The sequence below is a fragment of the Myodes glareolus genome, chromosome 2 (assembly GCF_982192425.1).
Source record: "Myodes glareolus chromosome 2, mMyoGla1.1, whole genome shotgun sequence".
NCBI classification, from domain to species: Eukaryota; Metazoa; Chordata; class Mammalia; order Rodentia; family Cricetidae; genus Myodes; species Myodes glareolus.
Window position 1 is genome coordinate 125031744 of NC_142027.1, and position 24327 is coordinate 125056070.

The 24327-nt window shown below is 39.1% G+C and overlaps 1 protein-coding gene across 3 annotated transcripts in view; it reads left to right on the forward strand.

The window, feature by feature from the left end:
* The window catches only part of Ift81 (intraflagellar transport 81), a 72945-nt gene that overhangs the window by 17480 nt on the left and 31138 nt on the right, over positions 1-24327 (forward strand). For all 3 annotated transcript variants that reach the window (XM_048447358.3, XM_048447356.3, XM_048447360.3), the window contains 3 exons: positions 3090-3253; positions 4485-4580; positions 7234-7380. In XM_048447358.3, the coding sequence (XP_048303315.1) occupies positions 3090-3253; positions 4485-4580; positions 7234-7380 (407 nt within the window). The remainder of the gene's footprint in view (positions 1-3089; positions 3254-4484; positions 4581-7233; positions 7381-24327) is intronic.

Consider the following 24327-nt stretch of genomic DNA (forward strand, 5'->3'; position numbering starts at 1 on the left):
GCAGCGCAACAGATTGGCGAGTGTCCTTTCCCAGTGACCCTGTTCTAAACTTCCTCCAGGAAGCGAGGAGAGCTTCTCCTTCCAGGCAGCTGGTCTGTCTCAGAGTCTTTGCAGCTTGGCCATTAGTCAGGGTTCTCTAGAGCAGTCGTTCTCAACCTTTCTAGTGCTGCAACCCTTTAATACAGTCCTCATGCTGTGGTGACCCCAACTATAACATTATTTTATGGCTCCTTCATAACTACAATTTTGCTACTGTTATGAATTGTAGTGTAAATATATGAAATGCAGGATATCTGATGTGTGACCCCCAGAAGGTGTTGCAACCCACAGGTTGAGAACCACTGCTCTATATAACTTATAGAATGAGTACATGAATGTGTATGTGTGTGTGTGTGTGTGTGTGTATAGAAAGGGGATTTAAATTGGGTGGTGGTGCACACCTTTAATCCCAGCACTTGGGAGGTAGAGACAGGTAGATCTCTGTGAGTTTAAGGCCAGCCTGGTCTACAGAATGAGTTCCAGGACAGGCTCCAAAAGCTATAGAGAAACACTGTCTCGAAAAAAAAAAAATAGGGAATTTATTAGAATGACTTACAGGCTGTGGTCCAGCTGTGAATGGAAAGTCCAAGAATTCAGTAGTCGTTCACAAGGCTGATGTCCCAGCTGGTCATCACTATGTGCTGGAATCCCAAAGAAGTAGGTTCTAATGACAGTGAAAGAATGGGCTTGCTAGTAAGGTGCAAGAAGGCAAAAAGCAAAAACTTCTTCCATGTCCTTATTTAGGCATCCAGCAGGATGTGTGGCCCAGATCAGAGTGGGTTTCTCCAGCTCAAAAGATCTGGAATAACTCCTGATCTTTCTCTTCCCACCCAGGCTAGCCCGTCTTGGCCTCTCCTCTCCCCTCGCCTCTTCCGTCCTCCTCTGTCTCTTTGTTTCTCTGTCCTCTCTCATTCTCTCTTTCCTCCCTTTTAATAAAACTTAATACTCCCCTCTCCCCACCAAAAAAAAAAAAAGATCTGCAATAAAGGCATGTCTTCCTATCTCAACGATCCAGATCAGAAGTGGATCTTCCTACTTCAAATTAGGCTAAAATCCCTCACAGGTGTGGCCTGTATTTTGGATTCTAGTTAATAACAGATGTAGCTGGGTTGACAACCAAGAACAGCCATCACAACTAATCTAAGAGTAACTCTCAGCGACTTTATTGCTTTCTTTGGGAGGGAGGGGCCTAGTAAATCTGATCAGTTTCAGGAATATCCTGAAGCTATTTTGAGTTGTTTATCTTCCTGCTCACTGCAAGGTGCCATGCTTCAAACGGACAGTGTCTAGGAAACTGTTAAGCAGCAGGAGGTGGGCGTAGAGGCTTAAGCTTGAGCAAAAAGAGCGCAATCTTTTCCACAGACAGGAAGGAAAAATCAAGTCAGAAAAAATGGCTGAAAATCTAGATTAAAGTAAAATATTATATATAATGCATATACTTTGTGAGTGGGCAGGAACTGGTGTCTGGGATTTCCTGGCTCACAACTCATGCATGTTGGTCAGACACTGTCTTACTTCTGAGCTCAAGTCCCTGACTGCCCTCAGCCTTTGATGAAGACAGCAGACATGCTGCTTACCCTGAACTTCCTTTGTAGCCTGTGTGTCAGGACCCTTCCCTTTCTCCAAGCACTCATCCAGCTGCTTTTTGTCACTGTAGTGTTAGTGTTTTCAAAACTTTCTAAAATAGAAAAATATTTAAGAGTTTTATATTCAAAAATCATTTTAGGCTTTGATTCCATGCACCTGTTTATAGGAAGTGTGTAACTGCCTGGGGATGAGAAGGCTGGTCCCCACATAGCGGAAGAAGAGGGGATGTGGACTTAGTGAGAAAATGCCTGGGAATGAGTGCCTGAGTGGACTGCTCTTCATTAAACCTTCTCCAGTCCTTCAAAGGGATGGAGTGGGGGCATTAAAAGAATGAATGGGATTCATTGTGGATTCGCATTAATAAAATTTTGCATGTTCTATTTGTACAACAGAACTAAAAATACATAATTTTAAAGCTTTGGGCCATATTTATTATGCAGTCATTATTAAGTCACAGATGACTTAAGCTGGAAACTTATCGTTTTTAAAAGTCAAGCCAGAATTTGTAAATGTGTAATGCAAAGATCAGAAATAAATTATATAAATCTCTCCAGGCTGGGGATTTACAATAAAACCATTATTCACTGAAAATCTGTGTATAGTTGTACATTTGCTAAAGTAAGAAAACTATTAAATCTTAAAAACATTTACTATAAACTAATACTTTGGAAAAATCAAAAGCAACCAAATGTAAGATATTAATGGAAGTGAGCACTTTTTTTCTCTTTTTTGAATCTAAATTTGTTGACCCCTAGCATCTTCTTCATTGGTTTGATGCTGACAGATTATTATGTGTTACTGTTTATGAGATATTAGAAGTAGAGATACCATAAAAGAAAAAAAAGCCAGTCAGTTCTTTAATCCCAGCACTCAGGAGGCAGAGGCAGGCGGATCTCTGTGAGTTCATGACCAGCCTGGTCTACAGAGTGAGTTCCAGGACAGCCAGCACTGTATAGAGACACCAACTCAAAAAACAAACAAATAACAAAAGGAAAGAAAGACTAAAATGTCTGTTATATAGGAGAGGACCTGGGGTAGATTTCATTTGTGTTTGTATTTGCTCACTGGCTTCTTAAATACTTAGAAGGCAAAGAAGGACAGTGGTAGGTCTGACTCTGCAGCTGTTACTTGTGTGTATGTTGTGATTTAAGGAATTAGGTTATGAAATTAAAACGGTCATAATATCACTTACTATAATCCTCTAAATATTCCTCTATGTAAATTGTGATTTGTGGTCATACTAATTAACCTGGAAGAACTTCCGTGGCCTTCTACTGCACTGTGTAAATACTGCAGGGAGAGCTTTAACCCCGCCCCTGTTTCTGCCCACTCATGAAGCAGAGTGCAGACAGCCTAGCACCACACACACTGTTGGACTGTCTTCTTTTTTAGTTTTCCAAGACAGGGACTCTATGTGCACGCTTGGCTGGAGCTTAACTTTCATTTCCTTTTTTTTTTTAAAGGCTTAATGAAGAGGCTAGAGGAGGAGATAAAATTTAATTCATATATGGTCACTGAAAAATTTCCGAAAGAGTTAGAAAGCAAGAAAAAGGAATTACATTTTTTGCAAAAAGTGGTTTCTGAGCCAGCTATGGGCCACTCTGACCTTCTAGAACTTGAGTCTAAAGTAAGTAAAGATCATCTTCTAGTTCCCAGCTCTGTCTGTTTTGTGAAGAATACCTGCACTGCTCCTACTCGTGGCTGTAGAGCTAGCCTGGGCTAAAGGCTGACTCTTTGCTGATGAGTTGTCTCAGTGAAAATTCTAGAATGTGTTGTGCTCCTACTTCAGAATAATCATAATATCAGATTTTAAGTGTAATAGGACAGCTTCCAATTTAAAGCTTTTCTTGTATGCTTGGGCTAGACTTTATTTCAGTGCTCACTGAACCTGTTAACGTATTAGAACATTTTGTTCCCTATAAATAAAACACTGCTCATTTGTATATTTTTAAAGTTATCATGAAAATTGATTGAAAGGTTTTTATTTGCTGGTTCCTTAATTCATTCAATAGCCTCTATAATTAAATATCTAATTCTAACCATATTGCTTTTAATTCACTCAGACAATGTAGATTTCCAAGTCAGATGTGGCTTAAATTTAAGGACCTCTTTGGAGGGATAGATATACTGGAATGTTTTTTATTTCATTTTGTTTTCCTTGTTGAGAAGCTGGTGGTATTCAGTTTTATTATTTTACAAAGGGTTAATGAACAGTATAAATGATATCTATCAAAGGGCCACAGACATTAGAATAGTAAAGTTTTAGATATTCCACGTCAACTTTCTCGACTGGGTTTCTGAATTCCCTTGGTCTGCCTCTGGGGAATGTCTGTCTGGATTTACACTGTGCCTTAGTGATTTGTAAGTCACATTCGAGGTGTGTGGATAACTTCAGGTTTGTAGAAAGCACATTCCACATAATGATGTAAGACTATTTTCTCTAAATACTTCAGGACTGTGTAGGCCTGTCAGATTCAATCTATAGAAGTAATCAAATTGTACAAATATTATTAAAGTTGTTTCTAAAAGCACTCATAAAAGTCCACTCATACAGTAGTTGGAATTCTGATCCTCGTGACTTCAGAAATGGTAAAAACTATAAACTCAAGCTGAGTGTGTCCTGGAGTCACTACTGAGGTCACTAGTTTGCGTAATCATGGGGAGAGTTGTATGCTTGTCTGTTTGATTGGTCGGGTCAGTAGGTTTTTTTCAGAGGATTCTACTGTATAGCAGAAACTGACTTTGAAGTACCTATCCTCCTGCCTCAGCCTCCCGAGTGCTGGAGTTTCAGTTACACACCACCACTCCTGGCTCTCATAGGGAGAGTTTTAACGTGTTTCTCATTTGTGGTCTTTTAGGTCAATGAAATAAACACAGAGATCAATCAGTTGATTGAGAAGAAAATGATGAGAAATGAGCCAATTGAAGGCAAGCTCTCACTGTATAGGCAACAGGTAAGGCCTTTCTCTTGGCTCACTTACTTAAGTCTGTAGTTTATGGGGAAGGCTGTTATCTGAAAGGTGAGGAGGAAGTAAAGAACAAAGGCTTTTCTGTCAGTGCTAATCCCCTGTTATAACAAAGAAGTAGCAGACACTAGGAAGGCTGAGTTTGAAATGTGGGGTGCCTGTTTTTGTGAATGTGGAAGTCTGTCTTCTAAATGGCAAGTTTATGTTAGGAGGTGTAAGTCAAAATACGGCCAAAATATGTGTACACTCTCAGATCAAAGTATTGATTCATTGCCGGGTGGTGGTGGTACATGCTTTTAATCCCAGCAATCTGGGAGACAGAGGCAGGTGAGTCTCTGTGAGTTCAAGGTTAGCCTGATCTGCAGAGTGAGTTCCAGGACAGATGCTAAAGCTCCACAGAGAAACCCTATCTGGCAAAGTCAAAAAATAAGACAAACCAAAAAGAATTTGTTAACTGTAATTTTGCTACCCGTTTTCCAAGAGATATGATTATATGATATACAGGTTCCAACTTTCAAATTCTGCTTCTTGTATGTTGGAATTAATTAATAGCATCAACACAATATTGGATGTAGGAAGATGCGGGGCACTTTGATCTTGAGGGATACTTGCCTTTCTTCACTGTGTGAGATCTGCCTCAGCTTGGACCAAAGTTTCTATTTATATTACCTGCCTACACCACAGTTCCACACAGAGTGCTGCTTCACTCCCTTGTCTGTTAATGTGGATACTTGCATATGAGAAAACGTACCTTCATTGCTTCCCTTTTTCCTTATAGGTTATACTAAGAAAATAGATTTTAAAGGGCTTGCACTAGAGAGGACTCTTCTGTCACATTTGTTTCACTCTATGCTATTTGTGCTATGCCATGATTTGGCTGATAGCTTTCAAAAACATGAACATTGTGATTCAGCTGAGGAAATTCCCCAAGGCTGGGTGTAGAGGTGTTAGTCCACACCTTTAATTCCAGTACCCAGAAGGAAGCAGCTCTCTGTGAATTCAAGGCCAGCCATAGTGAGCTTCAGAATGGCCAGGACTACAGACAGAAACTCTGTCTCAATCAATCAATGGAAGAAAGGAAGGCAGGCAATTTTTCAGAGTTCTAGCTCACATAAATGCTCATTCACCTTTAAGAGCAGATGCTTGGATTATGTAAACTCATACAATTCTGATGATCCTGATGTTTAACTTAAAAATATTATGTTTATAGTGTTTTGTCTTCATGCATGCCTGCCTGCCAGAAGACGGCATCAGATCTCATTACAGATGGTGTGAGCCACCATGTGGTTGCTGGGAATTGAACTCAGGACTTCTGGAAGAACAACCAGTGCTCTTAGCCTCTAAGCCATCTCTGGAGCCCTCTGATATTTAACTTTTGACCTACATCTTATTTATTAAAATGCTAAAGAGATGGCTCTGCATTTAAGAGCAATTGCTACTCTTGTAGAGGACCACAGCCCTGTTCCCAGAACCCAGGTCAGGTAGCTCACAACTGCCTGTGGCTTCAGCTCCAGGAAATTTAAATTCAATGCTTACTGGTCTCCATGGGCATCCACATCTACATGACACTCAAGCACACATGCTCAAACACACACACACACACACACACAAATAAAAATAAATTGTTGGCTGGAGAGATGACTCAGTGGTTAAGGGCACTTGCTGCTCTCATGGAGGACCCCAGTTCAGTTCCCAGCACCCACATGGCAGATGACAACTTCCTGTAATTCCCATTTCGATGCTCTCTTCTGATCTCCATGAGTTCATGAACACACATGGTGCCATGCAAACACTGAGGCAGACACACATATGCATAACAGATACCTTTTTAAAAATCTCTTTTAAATGTACCAAATGTAGTTGATATCTTGGCTTTTCATTTTTTAAATATTGGCATTGACTTTAGTGAGCTAAACTGCCTTGCAGTTCTGAAAATAGTGGGGTTTTTTGGGGGGGGGTTGTTTGATTGGTTGGTTTTGGTTTTTCTATACAGGGTTTCTCTGTAGCTTGAAACCTGTCCTGGAACTCACTCTGTAGACCAGGCTGAGATATGCCTGTCTCTGCTTCCTGAGTACTGGGATTAAAGGCATGTGCTACCATTGCCCGGTTGATAATAGGTTTTCTTATTGTCTTCCTATGACAAACAGTAGATGGAATCTTCTGTGTACTTCCCTAGAAGGTATTTTCATTGCCCTTCAGGGTTACTTAACAAGGCTTGAATATTTTTACTATTGCATATTTGGTTTTTTAGTATTTTTTTCTCCTCGGCATTTTGTCTTTCAAAATGTTTTGAGTTTAACAATACACATTTTGCCCACGGTAAATACTAACTCATGAGAATGGACAGTAGATTGTTGGGTGGTGGTGGCGCACGCCATTAATCCCAGAACTCGGGAGGCAGAGGCAGGTGGATCTCTGGGAGTTCGAGGCCAGCCTGGTCTACAAGAGCTAGTTCCAGGACAGGCTCCAAAGCTGCAGAAAAACCCTGTCTCGAAAAACCAAAAAAAGAAAAAAAAAAGGAACAGCAAAGTTGATACTGAAATTTTATATTGCTAAAAATTCCAAAAAGTAGATAATTTCACAAGATAACAGAAAATCTAATATATTTCTTATTTTATTCTCATATTAAATATTCTATTAGGCATCCATTATTTCTCGTAAAAAAGAGGCCAAGGCCGAGGAACTTCAGGAGACCAAGGAGAAATTAGCCAGCCTAGAGAGGGAAGTGTCAGTAAAAACCAACCAGACCCGGGAATTCGATGGCACTGAGGTTTTGAAGGGAGACGAGGTAAGCTGAGACATCTCATGGATCAATGTTATGATACTGGGGTTTTGTGTGAAGTCACTGACATGTTCAGTTTTCTTAAATTTATGTTGATGAGAAGTTAATCTCATTTTGTAAAACTTACTGAAAGCTGAAATATTAAATATTAATTCTTTTTGAGGTAATGTTGAAACATTCTGGATATAAGATACGAAAGACTGATGTTCTGTGAGATAGTATTCTAGAATTTCACTTGCCTTTTTAAAGTTGTGTATGTGGTGTGTGCATGTGATTGCAGGTACCTGCAGAGACCAGAGGTGTTGGAGTCCCTGGAGCTGAAATTTCAGGTGGTTCTGAACCACCTGATGTAGGTGCTGGGACTTGAACTCAGGTCCTCTGCAAGAGTAATACATGCTCTGAGTCATCTCCCCAATACTTTCACATTTTAGTTAAATGAATTTATATTGGATTTATTTAAGTATTAAATTATAAAGACAAAATAAAACTAGCAGAATCAAATAGATAATAAAATTTCATCTTTGTTGATAAATATATTTCCATAAAGAACTAAGACAATATCACTGAACTACTCTGTCAATGGTATGTGTTTGAGCAGCACTCATCAAAATGATCTCATCTGACATGCTCACAAGTTTTAAAATATTGCATTTTTTTTAAGTTTTTTTAATTTTATTTTATTGATATTTATTGAGCTCTACATTTTTCTCTTTGCTCCCCTCCCTGCCTCTCCCCTCCCCTCTTCAATCCTTCCCCAAGGTCCCCATGCTCCCAATTTACTCAGGAGATCTTGTCTTTTTCCACTTTCTACTTCCCATGTAGATTAGATCTATGTAAGTCTCTCTTAGTGTCCACATTGTTGTCTAAGTTCTCTGGGATTGTGGTTTGTAGGCTGGCTTTCTTTGCTTTATGTTTAAAAACCACCTGAGTGAGTACATGTGATAATTGTCTTTCTGTGTCTGGGTTACCTCACTCAAAATAATGTTTTCTAGCTCCATCCATTTTCCTGCAAAATTCAAGCTGTCATATTTTTCTGCTGTGTAGCACTCCATTGTGTAAATTACCACATTTTTCTTATCCATTCTTTGATTGAGGGGCATTTAGGTTGTTTCCAGGTTCTGGCTATGAAAAGCAAAGCTGCTATGAACATAGTTGAGCACGTGTCCTTGTGGCACGATTGAGCATCCTTTGGATATATACCCAAAAGTGGTATTACTGGGTCTTAAGGAAGGTTGTTTCCTAATTTTCTGAGAAATCACCATACTTACATCCAGAGGGGTTGTACCAGCTTGCATTCCCACCCGCAATGCAGGAGTGTTCCCTTTACCCCATGTTATCCTCTCCAGCATAAGTTGTCATCAGTGTTTTTGATCTTGGCCATTCTTACAGGTGTAAGATGGAATCTCAGAGTTGTTTAGATTTGCATTTCTCTGATGACTAAGGATGTTGAACATTTCCTTAAGTGTCTTTCAGCCATTTTAAATTCCTCTGTTGAGAGTTCTCTGTTTAGGTCTGTATTCCATTTTTTTTGTATTCCTTTTTTTTTTTAATTGGATTATGTGATCTTTTGGTGTCCAATTTCTTGAGTCCTTTGTATATTTTGGACATCAGACCTCAGACCTCTGTCTGATGTGGGGTTAGTGAAGATCTTTTCCCATTCTGTAGGCAAGTTCTAGTCCTTAAAAGTTATTATCACAAACTAATTAGGATAATAAAAAAATGCAAGTTAGTAGTTATTTATCTATAACAATCAAATTTATAGCCATGTTAGATATGTTTTCAAGGTCAAATATATATTTTAGATAGATGGTCTTCAAATTACCTCAGAGACATACAGAATATGACATTTAAGATGTTTTATTAACATTGGCCTTGCCTCGACTGCTGATAGTATGCTGTCCAAATTGAACAAGTATGAGACAAAAGAAGGTGACTGCCGAACTTTGCCAAGACAAGGTAGGATAGTCTTTCAAAATTCCTGCTTCAAATAAAAGTCTGTCCATTATTCTAGGCCTGTAAGCTGAAGATGGATGCCCCAGTGTTGCAAAGGAAACTTAGGTAATTGTCCAGGCAGCTAGATGCTTCTCATTTCTATAGTTTGGGAAGTTGTTTGCTCTGTTCTTCTGTTTACTCAGGTAATATTATATCCTCTTGTGATCCTTGATGAAGTTGGAGACTAGATAGTTATACAGTTTTCCTTGTTACCAAACTCAGAAAAGAAACTCACAAAAGAGATGCAAAGAGCATAAGGTTGATATATGTAAAAGCTTAAGTCATTCATTTAAGAAAATGCTTTAAGGTCTTCTAGAATGATATTTCTAGGTTGGTAATAGAAGTCATGATAGAAAGTGAATTAGGGACAAAACTTGAACTCACCAAGACAGGATAGATAATGGAGTATTTTCTCCAAATTTGCCAAATACAATTGGACTGAACATTGTGAATGTAATTCATATTTAATAATTGTTATTATATATAGTTTTACTCTGTTAAGTTAAAACATTTCCTTTTTATTTAGACAAAAAAGGGAGAAATGTTGTGGGGTATTTGTTCATATTGATACTCAAAGACTGACAATAAAGTTTACTTTGAATTAGAGGGCAGAATTAGTGATTAGCTTCTCTACTGCTTCTCTGATCAATCAGGTTTTTCTCCCATATCTGACTCCCCAAGTTTTATTTAATTATAGAACAATGTAAGTAATGCTTCAGCTACATGCTACATGCTACATGCTACGTAGTGACTGTGCCTAGGAGGGTCAGAAGCTTTGATATCAATTATTTAATGTGCTTTTCCTAGGGATAATAATCTTCATTTTACAGATGGAAACTCCTCAGAAAAGTCAATGAATCCATTCAAGGTTGACAGAAATATAGATTCTACTCTGTACAAATCTTAGCTATGCAGTGCTAACATTTCCCTGAGTGCCATTAAACTAAAGCAGAAATGATAATCTTGTTCTTATAATGAGAACACATGTGTGCAAACATCTAGCACATAGCTCTGCACGAGAAGTTCTCAAAAAGATCAGCCTTGCTTGTGGTTCAGTCGTGGCACTTTTCACAAACACTATACCACCCCTCCCTCCCTCCCTCTCTGTCTATCTCTCTCTGTCTCGCTCTCTCCTTCCTCCTCTTCCCTCCCTTTCTTTCTCTAAGATAGAGACTATGCAGTCCTAGTTGGCCTGGAACTATGTAGCCCAGGCTGACCTCAAACTTTTGGCTAATTCCCTGCCTCAAACTCTGAGTGCTGTATTTAGACATCCCAGGTTTGTGCCACTATTTTTTTTCCTTTTTCTTTTTTTTTTCTTTTAGTTTTTCGAGACAGGATTTCTCTGTGTAGCCCTGACTGTCCTGGAACTCAATCTGTAGACCAGGCTGGCCTCAAACTCAGAGATCTTCCTGCCTCTGCCTCCTGAGTGCTGGGATTAAAGACATGTCCCACCACGTCCAACATGTCATTATTTCTTCACACCTTCTCACCACATGCTCTGACAATTAATTTTTAAAATATGAGTTGGTTTTTCTTTTTGGTGACTGTCATGTGACACCAGATAAGAAACTTCAGTGAAGGCCAGCTATCTTACATAATTTTAAGGAGAACAAACTTCTTCCTTTTGCCCATATGGCCTATCACTCTATCAAAGTTGAAAATAAAATTGGTCTACCAAGATTTGTTCTTTATAAAATTATGCATAATGTTCCCCAATACCTTCTGTTCTTTTAGGTAATTGCCAAATAATTTACTTGATTTGTTCTAGTTTCGATCAAACATTATGCAAAAATTAAGTTGACCATAGCATTTCCAAATCTATCTTTTCCACTTAAAAAATATTCTTAGTCTGCCATAAGATACCCCTGCCCTACATGATATCTCAAAAACAAAGGCTTACAGTTTGCCACTGGGTTCTTAAACCTCATGCTTGCATAGAGAATTCAAAGCATGGTGGTCACAGCAGTTAGATTCGCCTTCACTTAGGAAAAAAAAACACACTACACTAGCAAGCAGCACAGGCCCCTGTAACCAAAACTGATGTGTAATTAACCTTTTTGTTTCTTGCACATCAAAGATGCCATGAAACACATGTTCTGCTTCCAAGAATCATTTTAAATATGCTGTGTCTGACAGCCATCTGGAAGAAGATGCTAAAAGTCAAAGAAATTGGGTTTTGAGGGGTTTTTTTTTTTTTTGGTTGTTGTTGTTTTGAGATACTGTAGCCTATGCTAGCCTAAGAGTCCCATCATTCCTGTTGCCCGGGGCCACCCAACAAGCCCTAAATGGTTCTCAAAGGAAATTTTTAACCAAATGTTGCCTTCTCAAAGTCACTACTTCCCCTTGAGACTAAAAACCACACTGGCAGGTCATATGCAGATGCACTGGAGAAAATCATCTGCAGCAGGGGAACAAGTCACTTGTTTGGCACAGTGAAGGAACACTGCCAGTTTTTCACAGTGTGAACTCAAGAACTTTTCAAAGTCCAAAATGAGATATGGACATGAGCAACCTTTGTTAAGATACAGGAGCTGGGACAAAATGCAATTGCCTGTAAGAGTAAGAAGAGCACAGGTAAGGAGTCAGGACCTAGGTATGGCCATCACTTGAACTGCCAAGTAAGAAAACAGTAGGCTGAGACAAGACTCTCTGGGCTTTATTCATTCCTTTATCTAACATGTCCAGCTTCACCTTCAGTGACTTTTGAGCTAACTTTATGAAATAGGATGAAGAATAATACTTTTGTTGCTTGAGGTTAACCATTGGTAATCAGTATTATTTGTTCCATTCTAACTGCGAGTCTGATACAATAAATGCAACTATTAAAGCATTACTCAAAACTTAAAGAATGACCAAAAGCAATCTACAGATTCAACGCAATGCCCATCAAAATCCCAGCAAAATTCTTCAAAGACCTCGAAAGAATGGTATTCAACTTCATTTGGAAAAGCAAAAAACCCAGGATAGCCAAAACAATCCTGGGCAATAAAAGAACTTCTGGAGGCATCACAATCCTTGACTTCAAATTCTACTACAGAGCTATAGTGGTGCGGGACAATTGTCTGTATTCTGTCAATCATGTTTTAAATAAACACTGATTGGTCAGGCAGGAAGTATAGGTGTGTCAACCAGACAGGAAGTAGAGGTGGGGCGATAAGAACAGGAGTATTCTGGGAAGCAGGAAGCTCCCTCCGCAGTTCTGCCAAGACCACCAAAGAAGCAAGATGTGAGCTGTCCCGCTGAGAAAAGTTCTGAGCCATGTGGCTAACATAGATAAGAGTAATGGGTTAATATAAGCTACAAAAGCTAATAAGTAGCCTGAGCTAAAGAGCCAATAAGTTTTATAACTTATGGAGATCTCTGTGTGATTTTCTTTGGGGCTTGCCGGCTGTGGGGAATTGGGCAGGACATAAACCCCAACAAGCAGGCCTCTTCATGTTACACTAGAGTACTGAAAACAGCCTGGTATTGACATAAGAACAGACAGGAGGACCAATGGAATCGAATAGAAGACCTGGATATCAATCCACACATCTTCGAACACTTAATCTTTGATAAAGAAGCAAAAAATATCCAATGGAGAAAAGAAAGCATATTTAACAAGTGGTGCTGGCATGACTGGATATCAACATGTAGAAGAATGAAAATGGACTCATATCTATCACCATGCACAAAACTCAAGTCCAAATAGATCAAAGAGCTTAACATAAAGCCAGCCACACTGAACCTTATAGAAGAGAAAGTGGGAAGTACACTTGAACGCATTGGCACAGGGAACCACTTCCTAACTAGAACCCCAGCAGCACAGACACTGGGAGAAACAATAAATGGGACCTCCTGAAACTGAAAAGCTTTTGTAAAGCAAAGGACATGGTCAACAATACAAAACGACAGCCTACAGAATGGGAAAAGATCTTCACTAACCCCACATCAGACAGAGGTCTGAGGTCTGATGTCCAAAATATACAAAGGACTCAAGAAATTGGACACCAAAAGATCACATAATCCAATTAAAAAAATGGAATACAGACCTAAACAGAGAACTCTCAACAGAGGAATTTAAAATGGCTGAAAGACACTTAAGGAAATGTTCAACATCCTTAGTCATCAGAGAAATGCAAATCTAAACAACTCTGAGATTCCATCTTACACCTGTAAGAATGGCCAAGATCAAAAACACTGATGACAACTTATGCTGAAGAGGTTGTGGGGAAAAGGGAACACTTCTGCAATGCTGGTGGGAATGCAAGCTGGTACAACCCCTTTGGGTGTCAGTGTGGCAATTTCTCAGAAAATTAGGAAACAACCTTCCTTAAGACCCAGTAATACCACTTTTGGGTATATATCCAAAGGATGCTCAATCGTGCCACAAGGACACGTGCTCAACTATGTTCATAGCAGCTTTGCTTGTCATAGCCAGAACCTGGAAACAACCTAAATGCCCCTCAATCAAAGAATGGATAAGAAAAATGTAGTAATTTACACAATGGAGTGCTACACAGCAGAAAAATATGACAGCTTGAATTTTGCAGGAAAATGCATGGAGCTAGAAAACATTATTTTGAGTGAGGTAACCCAGACACAGAAAGACAATTATCACATGTACTCACTCATAGGTGGTTTTTAAACATAAAGCAAAGAAAGCCAGCCTACAAACCACAATCCCAGAGAACTTAGACAACAATGTGGACACTAAGAGAGACTTACATAGATCTGATCTACATGGGAAGTAGAAAGTGGAAAAAGACAAGATCTCCTGAGTAAATTGGGAGCATGGGGACCTTGGGGAAGGATTGAAGAGGGGAGGGGAGAGGCAGGGAGGGGAGCAAAGAGAAAAATGTAGAGCTCAATAAAAATCAATAAAAAAAGGACTAGAACAAAGTAGAAATATATACAGTGTAACAAAAATAACCTTAAATTTTATCAATATACAAAAATCCATACTTTGATTTGAGGCTAGTAGTTGCTTTTTTTTTTTTTTAGCTTAAAAGTAGATTCAATAGTATACCCTTTTATTCTATTATTTCTGTATCTGTCCCTTTTCTTTTAAGATTGAGATTCCTGAATCTAATTTCCTTTGCTTAGTTTCCTTCTTGACTATGACCAATAACAACTTGAGATCAGCCTGGGCTACATAGTTCCAGGCCATCTGGAACTACATAGTCTCTATCTTAGAGAAAGAAAGGGAAGGAGGAGGGAGGAAGAGGAGGAAGAAGAGAAGAGGGGAGGGGAGGGGAGGGGAGGGGAGAAGAGAGAAGAGGAGAGGAGAGGAGAGGAGAAGAGAGGAAAGAGAGAGAAAACACCCACTATAACTTTTGGGAATGTGGATGTCATGTTCTTAAATTTACTTTCTGTTGTCTGAATGACAATAGCATCTTTAGGGAACCCTGAGAAAACTGAGATAATGGTCAATTCCTGGGAGAGCTAACTGTTGTCCAGTCTTAGTGTGATGGGAAAGTGCAGGGCTTATCTGAAGTCCTGACTGGAGTACCCTATGAGTCTGGACATCTTAAGTAACCATTTGAAGTTGTTCAGAACAGTTTATAGTCCAAAGATAATTTTGGGTGATGTTTGTCAGATTAGTGGTATTACCACAATTCAGGTGAATTAATTTTTTTTTTTTTTGATTTTCGAGACAGGGTTTCTCCGTAGTTTTTGGTGCCTGTCCTGGAACTAGCTCTTGTAGACCAGGCTGGCCTCGAACTCACAGGGATCCACCTGGCTCTGCCTCCCAAGTTCTGGGATTAAAGGTGTGCGCATTGTTACAGGGTCCCATCATCATCTTAGAGACCTCAAAGGTTTATCTGGAATGGTTATGGTTCACTGTAGAAAATGTAAATATTTAAAATCTGTATGCAGCCAATATTCAAGGTATCATTATTGTTAAAGACCACAATTTGTTAAGTATATACTGGGTGCACAAACTTAGTTACTAGTTACCTGCTTCAGACTCAAACCCAAAATCACATACAAGATGTTAAATGAAGCCTATTTCTAGATTAGTTAGTACATTAATATCACAAGAGAATAAATTTTGAGATAATATTATGCTTTAATAAAAGTTTTTTTTGTTTGTTGGTTCTTTTTTTTTTTTTTTTTTTTTTGATGCCTATCCTGGAACCAGCTCTTGAACTCATAGAGATCCACTTAAGAAAAGTTTTAAAGTGCCAAAATAAAAACAAAGAGTTATGAGATTAGTGACAATAGAATGGTCCCTTAATTTTGGCTTTTCTATTTCAGATCAGGTGGCTTTTCTGACATGAGACAGAGATTTGGGAATATTCTTTAACAAGCATGCTTGGGTTTAGAGAAGGAGAGAGCCACATTCCAGCTCCAAAGCCAGCTTTAATTTTTCATTGAATTGGGACTACAAAAAGACCATTTGCCTTATGTGTCTGTAGAGAAAGAACAGCAGAAACAAACAATTGGGAAGATTTATGAAATTTTATCCTTTTGGAAGTGTGCTATACCATTATTTTAATTTATCTCTTTTCTTGGGACATTTTCTCTTGATATTTCAACCTTCTTCTCTGATTTCTCATTTGCCCAGAGTTCTTCAGATTCCTTGGTTGAATGCTTTTCATCTTCCAGAAAGATAAAAACAAAATCCAGCCTCAACCCTAACTCTGAGGAGTTTCTTTTTTTGGCAGGTTATATCTGATCACATGAAAGACCTTTGTTAGTTTTGTAAGTTAGTTTAGATAGAATGGTCATGCTTTTGATGAACTATTGCCTCTCCTAACCAAGAGGTCTTCTTGTTCAAATATAATCTTTATTAATCTTGGTATTATCCATAGATTTTCTTCTCCTGTGGATACAAAAGCAAAATCTCTTCCCCAGTGTAACACATATCCTGGTTTCCATTCTGAGGTCAATGTATCTTTAAAGTATACAGGGTGTTTTCTACTATCCAGTGTTTCTCCACAGCTGTCATTCCTTTCTCATTAGTATTTTAAAATTTAAAGTTAGGGGCTGGAGAGATGGCTCAGTGGTTAAGAGCACTGCCTGCTCTTCCAAAGGTCCTGAGTTCAATTCCCGGCAACCACATGGTGGCTCACAACCATCTGTAATGAGGTCTGGTGCCCTCTTCTGGCCTGCAGGCATTCACACAGAATATTGTATACATAATAAATAAATAAATATAAAAAAAAAAAAATTTAAAGTTAGTAAAGCATTGTGTAGTCTATCTCTGGGGGGTCTTTATTATCTATTTCTGTTTATTAATCATATCTTTTAAAATGCAATTAAATCTTTCTATAACTGCTTGTCCTGAATTGTGCGATACACCTGTAAAATGCTTTATGTTGTAATATGCAAAACTGTTTCATTTCACTAGAAACATCTGCTGGAGCAATGTCAGTCTTTTCTTAAATGGGTATTCCCGTAATGGTCATAACTTTTAATAAACGTGTAGTTGCAGAATCAGTCTTTTCAGAGAACTCAAAGCAGTTGCCCTCTGAAATCCTGAAGATCTATGGTATGGTACACATACTTTGATTTTCCAAACTCCACAAAATGAAACATATCCATTGCCAAATTTTATTTCATTGATTACCCTTTGGATTATTTCCCACAGGTAGTGGAGTTTGGTTATACAAAGAACAAGTAGGACATTTCTTTATAATTTCTTGACATGTTACCAAGTGATAGAAAACTCTTTCTTCAAACCTTTGCCATTGACATGGTGTTTCTTATGAAATTCTGAGGCTTCTAGCATATTTACTACCAATAGCTGATCAATTTCATCATTGCCTTGTGCTAGAGGGCCTGGTAGACCCATATGAGATCTGATATGTGTTATATACAAGGAGTGATTTCTATTTTTGATTATTTCTTGTAATTTAAAAAATAACAAAGTTAATTCTGAATCATCCGGAATAAGTTCAGCAGTTTCAATATATAAAATAACTCTTTCTGCATATTGAGAGAAAGAAACTATATTAAGAGGTTCTGAAAAATCTAATAATACCATGAGAATAGCATATAATTATGACTTTTGAATGAAATCATGAGCCACTTTACTAATTTTTCCTGACTTATAACATGCCTTTACTGATTTATTTGCATCAGTATAGAATGTAGGGGCTCCAGAAATTAGTGTTCCTCATACAATGTGAGGAAGAGTCCAATTAATTCTTTTTATAAACTGAAGTCTCTTGCTTTTGGACTATTTGATGCTAATCTCTCCCAAGAAATTACTGCAAGCTTTTTGCCAATGTTCATTTTCTGCCCATAATGAGGCAATTTCAGCATTAGTAAAATGAACCAAGGTTCTGTTGGGTCTGTTCCTGTTACTTAGCAAAGTCCATTTTCCTTTCAGAATCAATTCAGAAACTTTTTTATATAGGTCTTTAATATTTACTCTATGTCTTAAAAGATATCCATTCTAAGATACTATCTTCTCTCTGCGTAAGAATTCCTGTAGGAGATGTGTACAAGATGGTGTGATGCAAAATTAAAAAATCAGTAAATGCTTCTTTGGGGCTTGTATGATTTTAGTCCTCTTTCCTGATTCTTCAACCCTGTCCCAAGCAGTGAAGGCTGTTGTATGACATAGGGTCAAGGTGTGACCATCAAATACAAACTGTCTTTGCAAATCAGCAGACTGACCTTCACTGAGAACCTTTCCACCATGTTTACCATTGCAACTGCGGGTCAGCTTCCAGTATTGCTGTAGCTAAATCTTTTCTATCTTGGGGAATAATTCTGTTCCCGAGTTGCCCATGAACTTAACATCTGCTTCACACAGAGTGAATGCATATGAAATGACTGCTTCCTTAAGTCTCCTCAAAACTAACAATTTTACAGGATTCTAGTTAACTTCCATATAGCTTCGGAAGTGCCTATGATCTGGTGGTCATTTTTGTATGGTAACCAGATAAATTAAGGTTGGTTTTCTGATAACCTTTGGCCTCTCCTCTTCAGTTTCAACGTGCCATGGTGTGGTAGGTTCTGCTCTAAATTCCTCTGTCTGTGTGAATATTTTTCTTAGTTTCATTGGTAGATTTTTCTAAGACTTGTATCTTATCAGTCAATTTTTTTATTTGGCACAGATATCAAACCACCATTTTAAGGATAAAATATGATTACCAAATTGATTATAATTATAATTCACATTATGTTCATCCTAGCTATGTTGGTTCTTCCTTCATTCATTTTTTAAAATTATAAACCATTCATTGTGGAATCATACAGAATCCTAACTCCCTGCATTGTAACATTCCCTATTCTTTTTTAAAAATTTTTTATGATTTATTTATCTTTATTTTATGTTCATTGGTGTGAAGGTATCAGATCCCCTGGAACTGAATTTTCAGACAGTTGTGAGCTGCCATGTGGGTGCCGGGAATTGAACCCGGGTCCTCTGGAAGGGCAGTCAGTGCTCTTAACCGCTGAGCCATTTCTCCAGCCCAACATTCCCTATTCTTAATGTTGGAAAGATTTTTCTTTTTAAATAAAACCTAATTCCCTCTGTAAGAATTCCAGGTGTCTCACCAGATCTGATGACTTTTCAGTTTGTCCACAGTGGCAACTGTGGTGATGACAGAGCTCTGTGTGATGTGTGTGGCCGCTGTAGTGGGGGTCCTGTGTGTAGGAGTGGTGACTAGGCAGCCAAACTAGCTGCTGGGGCTGCAGTGGGCTGCCACTGTGCTTCATGGGCTGGCCATGCTAAGGGCACCTACAGCTGCTTGCATGGGGGCCGGGGCTGAGGGGTGTAGAGGTGACAGCAGCAATAGAAGCCTGAGCAGCTGTTGTAGCAGCCGAGCTGTTGCTGCAGCAGCAGCAGCCCAGGGAGTGGGTCCAGAGAAAGCCTGCTACCCGAGAGGGAGTGAGCCACCTGAAGAGCCGACGCAGGGGGACCTGCAGGAGAAACCTGTGTGGCAGAAAGTGAGAGCATGGGCTGCCTAAGTGATAGAGCTGGCTGCGACTACAAAGCTGGTGGCGAGTGGCTACTGCATGACCTCGTCCCCCAAGTTGGATGCCAGATGAAGCATGTACTTATTTTGCTCTATTATTAATAAAACTCAGGAGTTTGATATTGGGGTAAAAACCTGATTGATCAGAGAAGCAGCACAGAAGAAACCAATGATCTCCTCTCTGTCTCATTCCATGATCCTAAAGGGCCTACAAATCTTTCTAAGCCTCTCCCAGCTATTTCCTGTGTCTCTAGATGTTTCCTGGGTCCTCCAAAACCTCTATGGCTAATCCTGTTCTGCTAGTTGCTAATCACCCTCTGATTCAAAATAAACTGTATTGGCAGCCTCGGAATATCAGTGCAAACAAATATCCTGCAACAGGGTGCCATTACATATAGCGTGTGGAGTAATCATTGTGTGCAGGAGCTTTTTTTTTTTTTAAATATTTATTCATTTATTATGCGTTCAATATCTGCCTACATGTGTGCCTGCAGGCCAGAGAGGGCACCAGATCTCATTACAGATGGTTGTGAGCCACCATATGGTTGCTAGGAATTGAACTCAAGACCTTTGGAAGAGCAGGCAATGCTCTTAACCACTGAGCCATCTCTCCAGCCCCGTGCAGGAGCTTTTACATGTGAGAGGAACATACAGTGTGTAGGGGAGGGCTAAGAACATGGGCTCTGGGATTCAATCCTTTGAGCATCACTCATCAACTGAATGGCTTTGGGCAAATGTCTGCTTCTTTTCCCACTCAGCTATAGACTGTGGCTGTGCAGAGTGTGTGGAATGAGAGCAGTAGCCAGCAGTACTTGATATCCAAGGACGAGATGTGTCTCCACAGTGACTGAGGACTGTTTGCGTTAGTCCCTGTGGAGTTCTCAGAACACCAGTGACTGTAGGAGAAGCTCCAGGGTGTTGGTTCCTGATACTTTAATGTTTTTGTTATCACTTAAGTGGGGAATTGGAAAGCTAGAACTATACTTTACAGCTTAAATTTGAAACCAGTGTTTCTCAGACTGGAACTATTAGAAATAAATAGGAAATATTTTCTACTTCTAAATAACCTAGATTCAGAATCAAGTACGGTAGTGCAGGTAAGAATTATTTTAGTAACTGTTCACTGAGCAGTTACCATGGACTCAGTCTTCAAAAACATAGTTTTGGCATGGTTGTCCAGTGGTAGGAATATACTTTGTGATGGTAATCTTGTTAATGTAATCAGAGTATGAGACATGTATTTCAGTGAAGCACCAATGAGCTTATCTGTGATGGTACTGTACCCATTTAAAACTTTTTTATGTGTATGAGTGTTTGTCAACATGTGTGTCATGCATCATATGTACACCTGGTGTCTATGGATTTCAGAGGAAGGAGTTGGAGCCCCTGGAGTTACAAAGGCATGTTAGCCACCATGTGGGTGCTGGAAATCGAATCCAGGTTCTCTGGAAGAATGACCAGTGCTCTTAACTCCAGAACTGAGACATCTCTCCAGCCCCCTGATTAGATTCTTGTGGCATGAAAATTGGACTATTTACTATTGGACTGTTTCCCATCCCCAACCCAACCCTTCCAGGGAGAAACAATTGACAATATATGATTAAACTATTTTAGGTCTATCTCTAGAGACAAATAATGTTGCTCTGTGAGTCAGAGAAATTTGAGTTGCATTGTACCTTGTTTATTGTGCATTTTGCTTCTGAAAACAAGTCTTAGGTCTTTCCATGTTAGTAGAAAAGAGAAAGCAAAGAATATCCCAGATCACCTATGTGTAGATTCTAAAAATAATAACTCCATGTGTTTTTCACACATTCTAATGTAGTTTTGTTTATTCAACAATGGAAATAGTTTTATCTATTTAGTTCTTTGAATTTAAAACTTCTTTTTGGTGTTAGCTTTTTGGTATTTTTCAAATGTTTATAATTTAGGTTATATTCACAGTTTTTGCTGTTACTTTTAAGGGTTTTGAGTGATTCATGGTTCTCGTGTGTGCAGCCGTTCATCAAGCTCAGACGTCTCGTTAGTGCATTTCACACCAGAGTCTGAGGGGTGTCTCAGCAGACAGCTGGGGCGTGTCCCCATCCCTCTTCTGCCTTCAGCTACCCCAGTTCTGGTTTTATCTGAATGATATATTGGGACTTCAAGTAATAGTTTGTTTGAGAATAAAATTTTACTGTTAAAAAAAGGTTTGAAAATCATTAAATAGATGGGACTTTGACCCTCCCTTCTTTCCTTTACTATATCTAATGGTCTCACTATGCAGCCTGGAACTCAGTATGTAGACCACAGTGGTCTCAAACTCATAGAGATCTGCCAGGTCAAAGTTGTTTGTTTTTTTTTTGTCATCAGGATATTAATATTTTAGAAATGTCTTGGCACTATTTTGCAAGCTTCAGTTGAGAAAATTAGTCATATGTAACTCTTCACCCTAACCTGGACTGTTTATTTTCTCACAGTTTTATGTACCTGATCAAAAACTGAAATTTGCTATTTAATCTGGTAACCTGTAGTCAATTCTTTTGTATGCTTTTTGCCATTTCTTAGTCAACAACCTAAGCTTGTACACTGTGTTCCCAGGGCTCATTCAAATTTATGTGTGTCTTCTGGGTCTGAATTTTTTCATAGCAACAAATGAACCTCTGGTTACAGTTCCCTTGGTCCATGGGTTGAGAGGTCACCCTGGTTTGCAGCCCACTGCACTTTTTCCCCTCAGCATCACAGGAAGCTTAGCAACTTGGAAAATGTGCTTAGTCAAATACTATTCTAAGTGGCTTTAAACACAGCCAAGCATTTCATTCTGCAGCTACCACCAGAAATCCTAGCGCTAAATAGGGAAGATTATGAAATCTTCTTTAACGACTTCAAAGAGAAGCAGCATGGAGATAAGGGAATCCTGGCAAGATTTGCTGCAGCTGTCAGTTCCCGGGGAATCAGGAACCAAAATTTGACACTTGTAGTTGACTCATCCACCATTCCAAGTGAGCCTAGGCAAACCTGAGGTATTTTTAGAACCTTTCAAATCACATTGTGCTCTTTATCATAGCAGGGCTGCGGGGCCTCAAATTTCCCAAGAAATAGAACAAAACAGGACCAAATAAATTTGGCTCATCTTACTGTAATAGCAATAGTATTTGATGCATGCAACTGTAAATATAAAACTTTCCATCTCTTTTCCTGGGGCAGTAAGACCACTGGGACAGCAGCTGAAACATTCATAGAACAGTGACAGCTGTGAGCTGGTCTGATTCTTAGACTCGCAGGCACTTGTGAGGGTGTTGTCAGCCCTCTTTCAAATAGATGCTGGGCCAGCATTTCCCTTAAGGCTGATTGCTACCAGCGCATACCACACTGTTCAGTATAGTCTGCAAAGACGGCACAGTTAACTAGCTACTACCATATGCACAGAATTGTGTTGTTCATGCTCTGCTGCCGAAACTTCCTAATTTAAAGTTAAAAATGTAATATGAACAGGTTGGGAAAGGTTGGGATAGAATTTGTGTATGTGTTTATGTCACGCTAGTTATGCTGGGTATTGTGAACAGACGGCCATTTTAGCAGAAAACAAAGGTTGCTTTGAAACATTTTCTTTTTGCTTAGACCAGGTAGCAGTTTTGAGAGCAAACTTCAGAGCCTGTGAGTCATCTGCAGAAGAAGATAGCCTGAATTCAGACAAAATGGCAGATACTGACCAGTGAGGGAGGGATGCTGCCTCTGGACATAGCCATGCTACTTGTAGATGGTGGCATCTTATCTCCTAACTCCTTAGCTCCCTCAAGTCCATGTCTATAGAGTTTTTTATTTAAGTATCAATTGACAAGGAAATTGACAAAGATATGATTTAATTGATACATGGAAAATAGCATTGGTGTTGGATTTGAGAACAAAGAGTACTTATTCTGGTCTAGTTGTTCTAAGAAGAAACTTGAGAGTTTGGTGAAATTATTAACTTCTCTTTTAAAATATGCATAGCTCTCCATAGTCTTGAACAGCAGAAATTACTTACTGTGCGGTTGTCTTGTAAAGCCCTTCCAGCTAATTACTTAGGAAATAACTTTCATGCTAGATCTTGAAGCAGAAAGTTTGCAGCAGAGACAGAGTCTGTTTTCCTGTGAGTGTGCACCATAAGGTTGAGAGTCCAGTAACACCCCTGTCATTGCCAATAAGCTTGAAAGATGCCAGGGAAATAGGCTAGCACAGACTATGATCATTGCTGTAAAAGGCTAGAAACACAATGAGTAGAAAAAGGAGAAAGAACATTTGTCAAGTTCCATTTTAATCAGAAAGGAGCTGAGTCTGTAATAATGTTCCTAAAGACAGAGCTAGCACTCATGAATCCATTACCCACACTCACTGCATGCAGAGAGATTAGAGCTCCCAATAATAGAGTGTTTACTGAGCACCTCTGGCCCAAACCATAAAGCATTATTTCTACTGACCTAAGCATGGGGAATGAGGGCTGATCTTTCAGAAATGACAGTTTTGGATTCCATATGTATATTGGTACACAGGATGTCTGCTAGCTGCTCTAATACACTTTTCATCCCAGTGGCAAGCTTTGTATTTTACTTTAATGGTGGCACATTTGTTTGAATGACCTATTATAATGCATAAAAGGAAGCTTTTATCTTAACTTGCAAAGATTTATTGATTATATCCTATGATCTTTTTTCTCCCTTTAAAATGATTGCTTGTTTTTTCAAACTCCTGTTGACTGGTGAAATGGCTTATCAGTTAAGAGCATTTCCTACTCTTTCAGAGGACCAGAGTTCAGTTCCCAGAATCCACATCAGGCAACCCACAACCACCCACAACTCCAGCTTCAGGGAATCAGATGCTCTCTTTTGGCCTCTAGGCACCAACTTATACCACCAGCAGTAATAACAACGACAATAATAATAAAACAATAATGTAGATGTTTTGGAAAGAGCCTGGAGCTGTAGAACTGGCTCTAAGTTTATGCACACTGCTGCTCCTGCAGAAGACCCAGCTTCAGTCCCAGCACCCACATAGTGGTTCACAACCATCCATAACCCAGCTCCTGGGG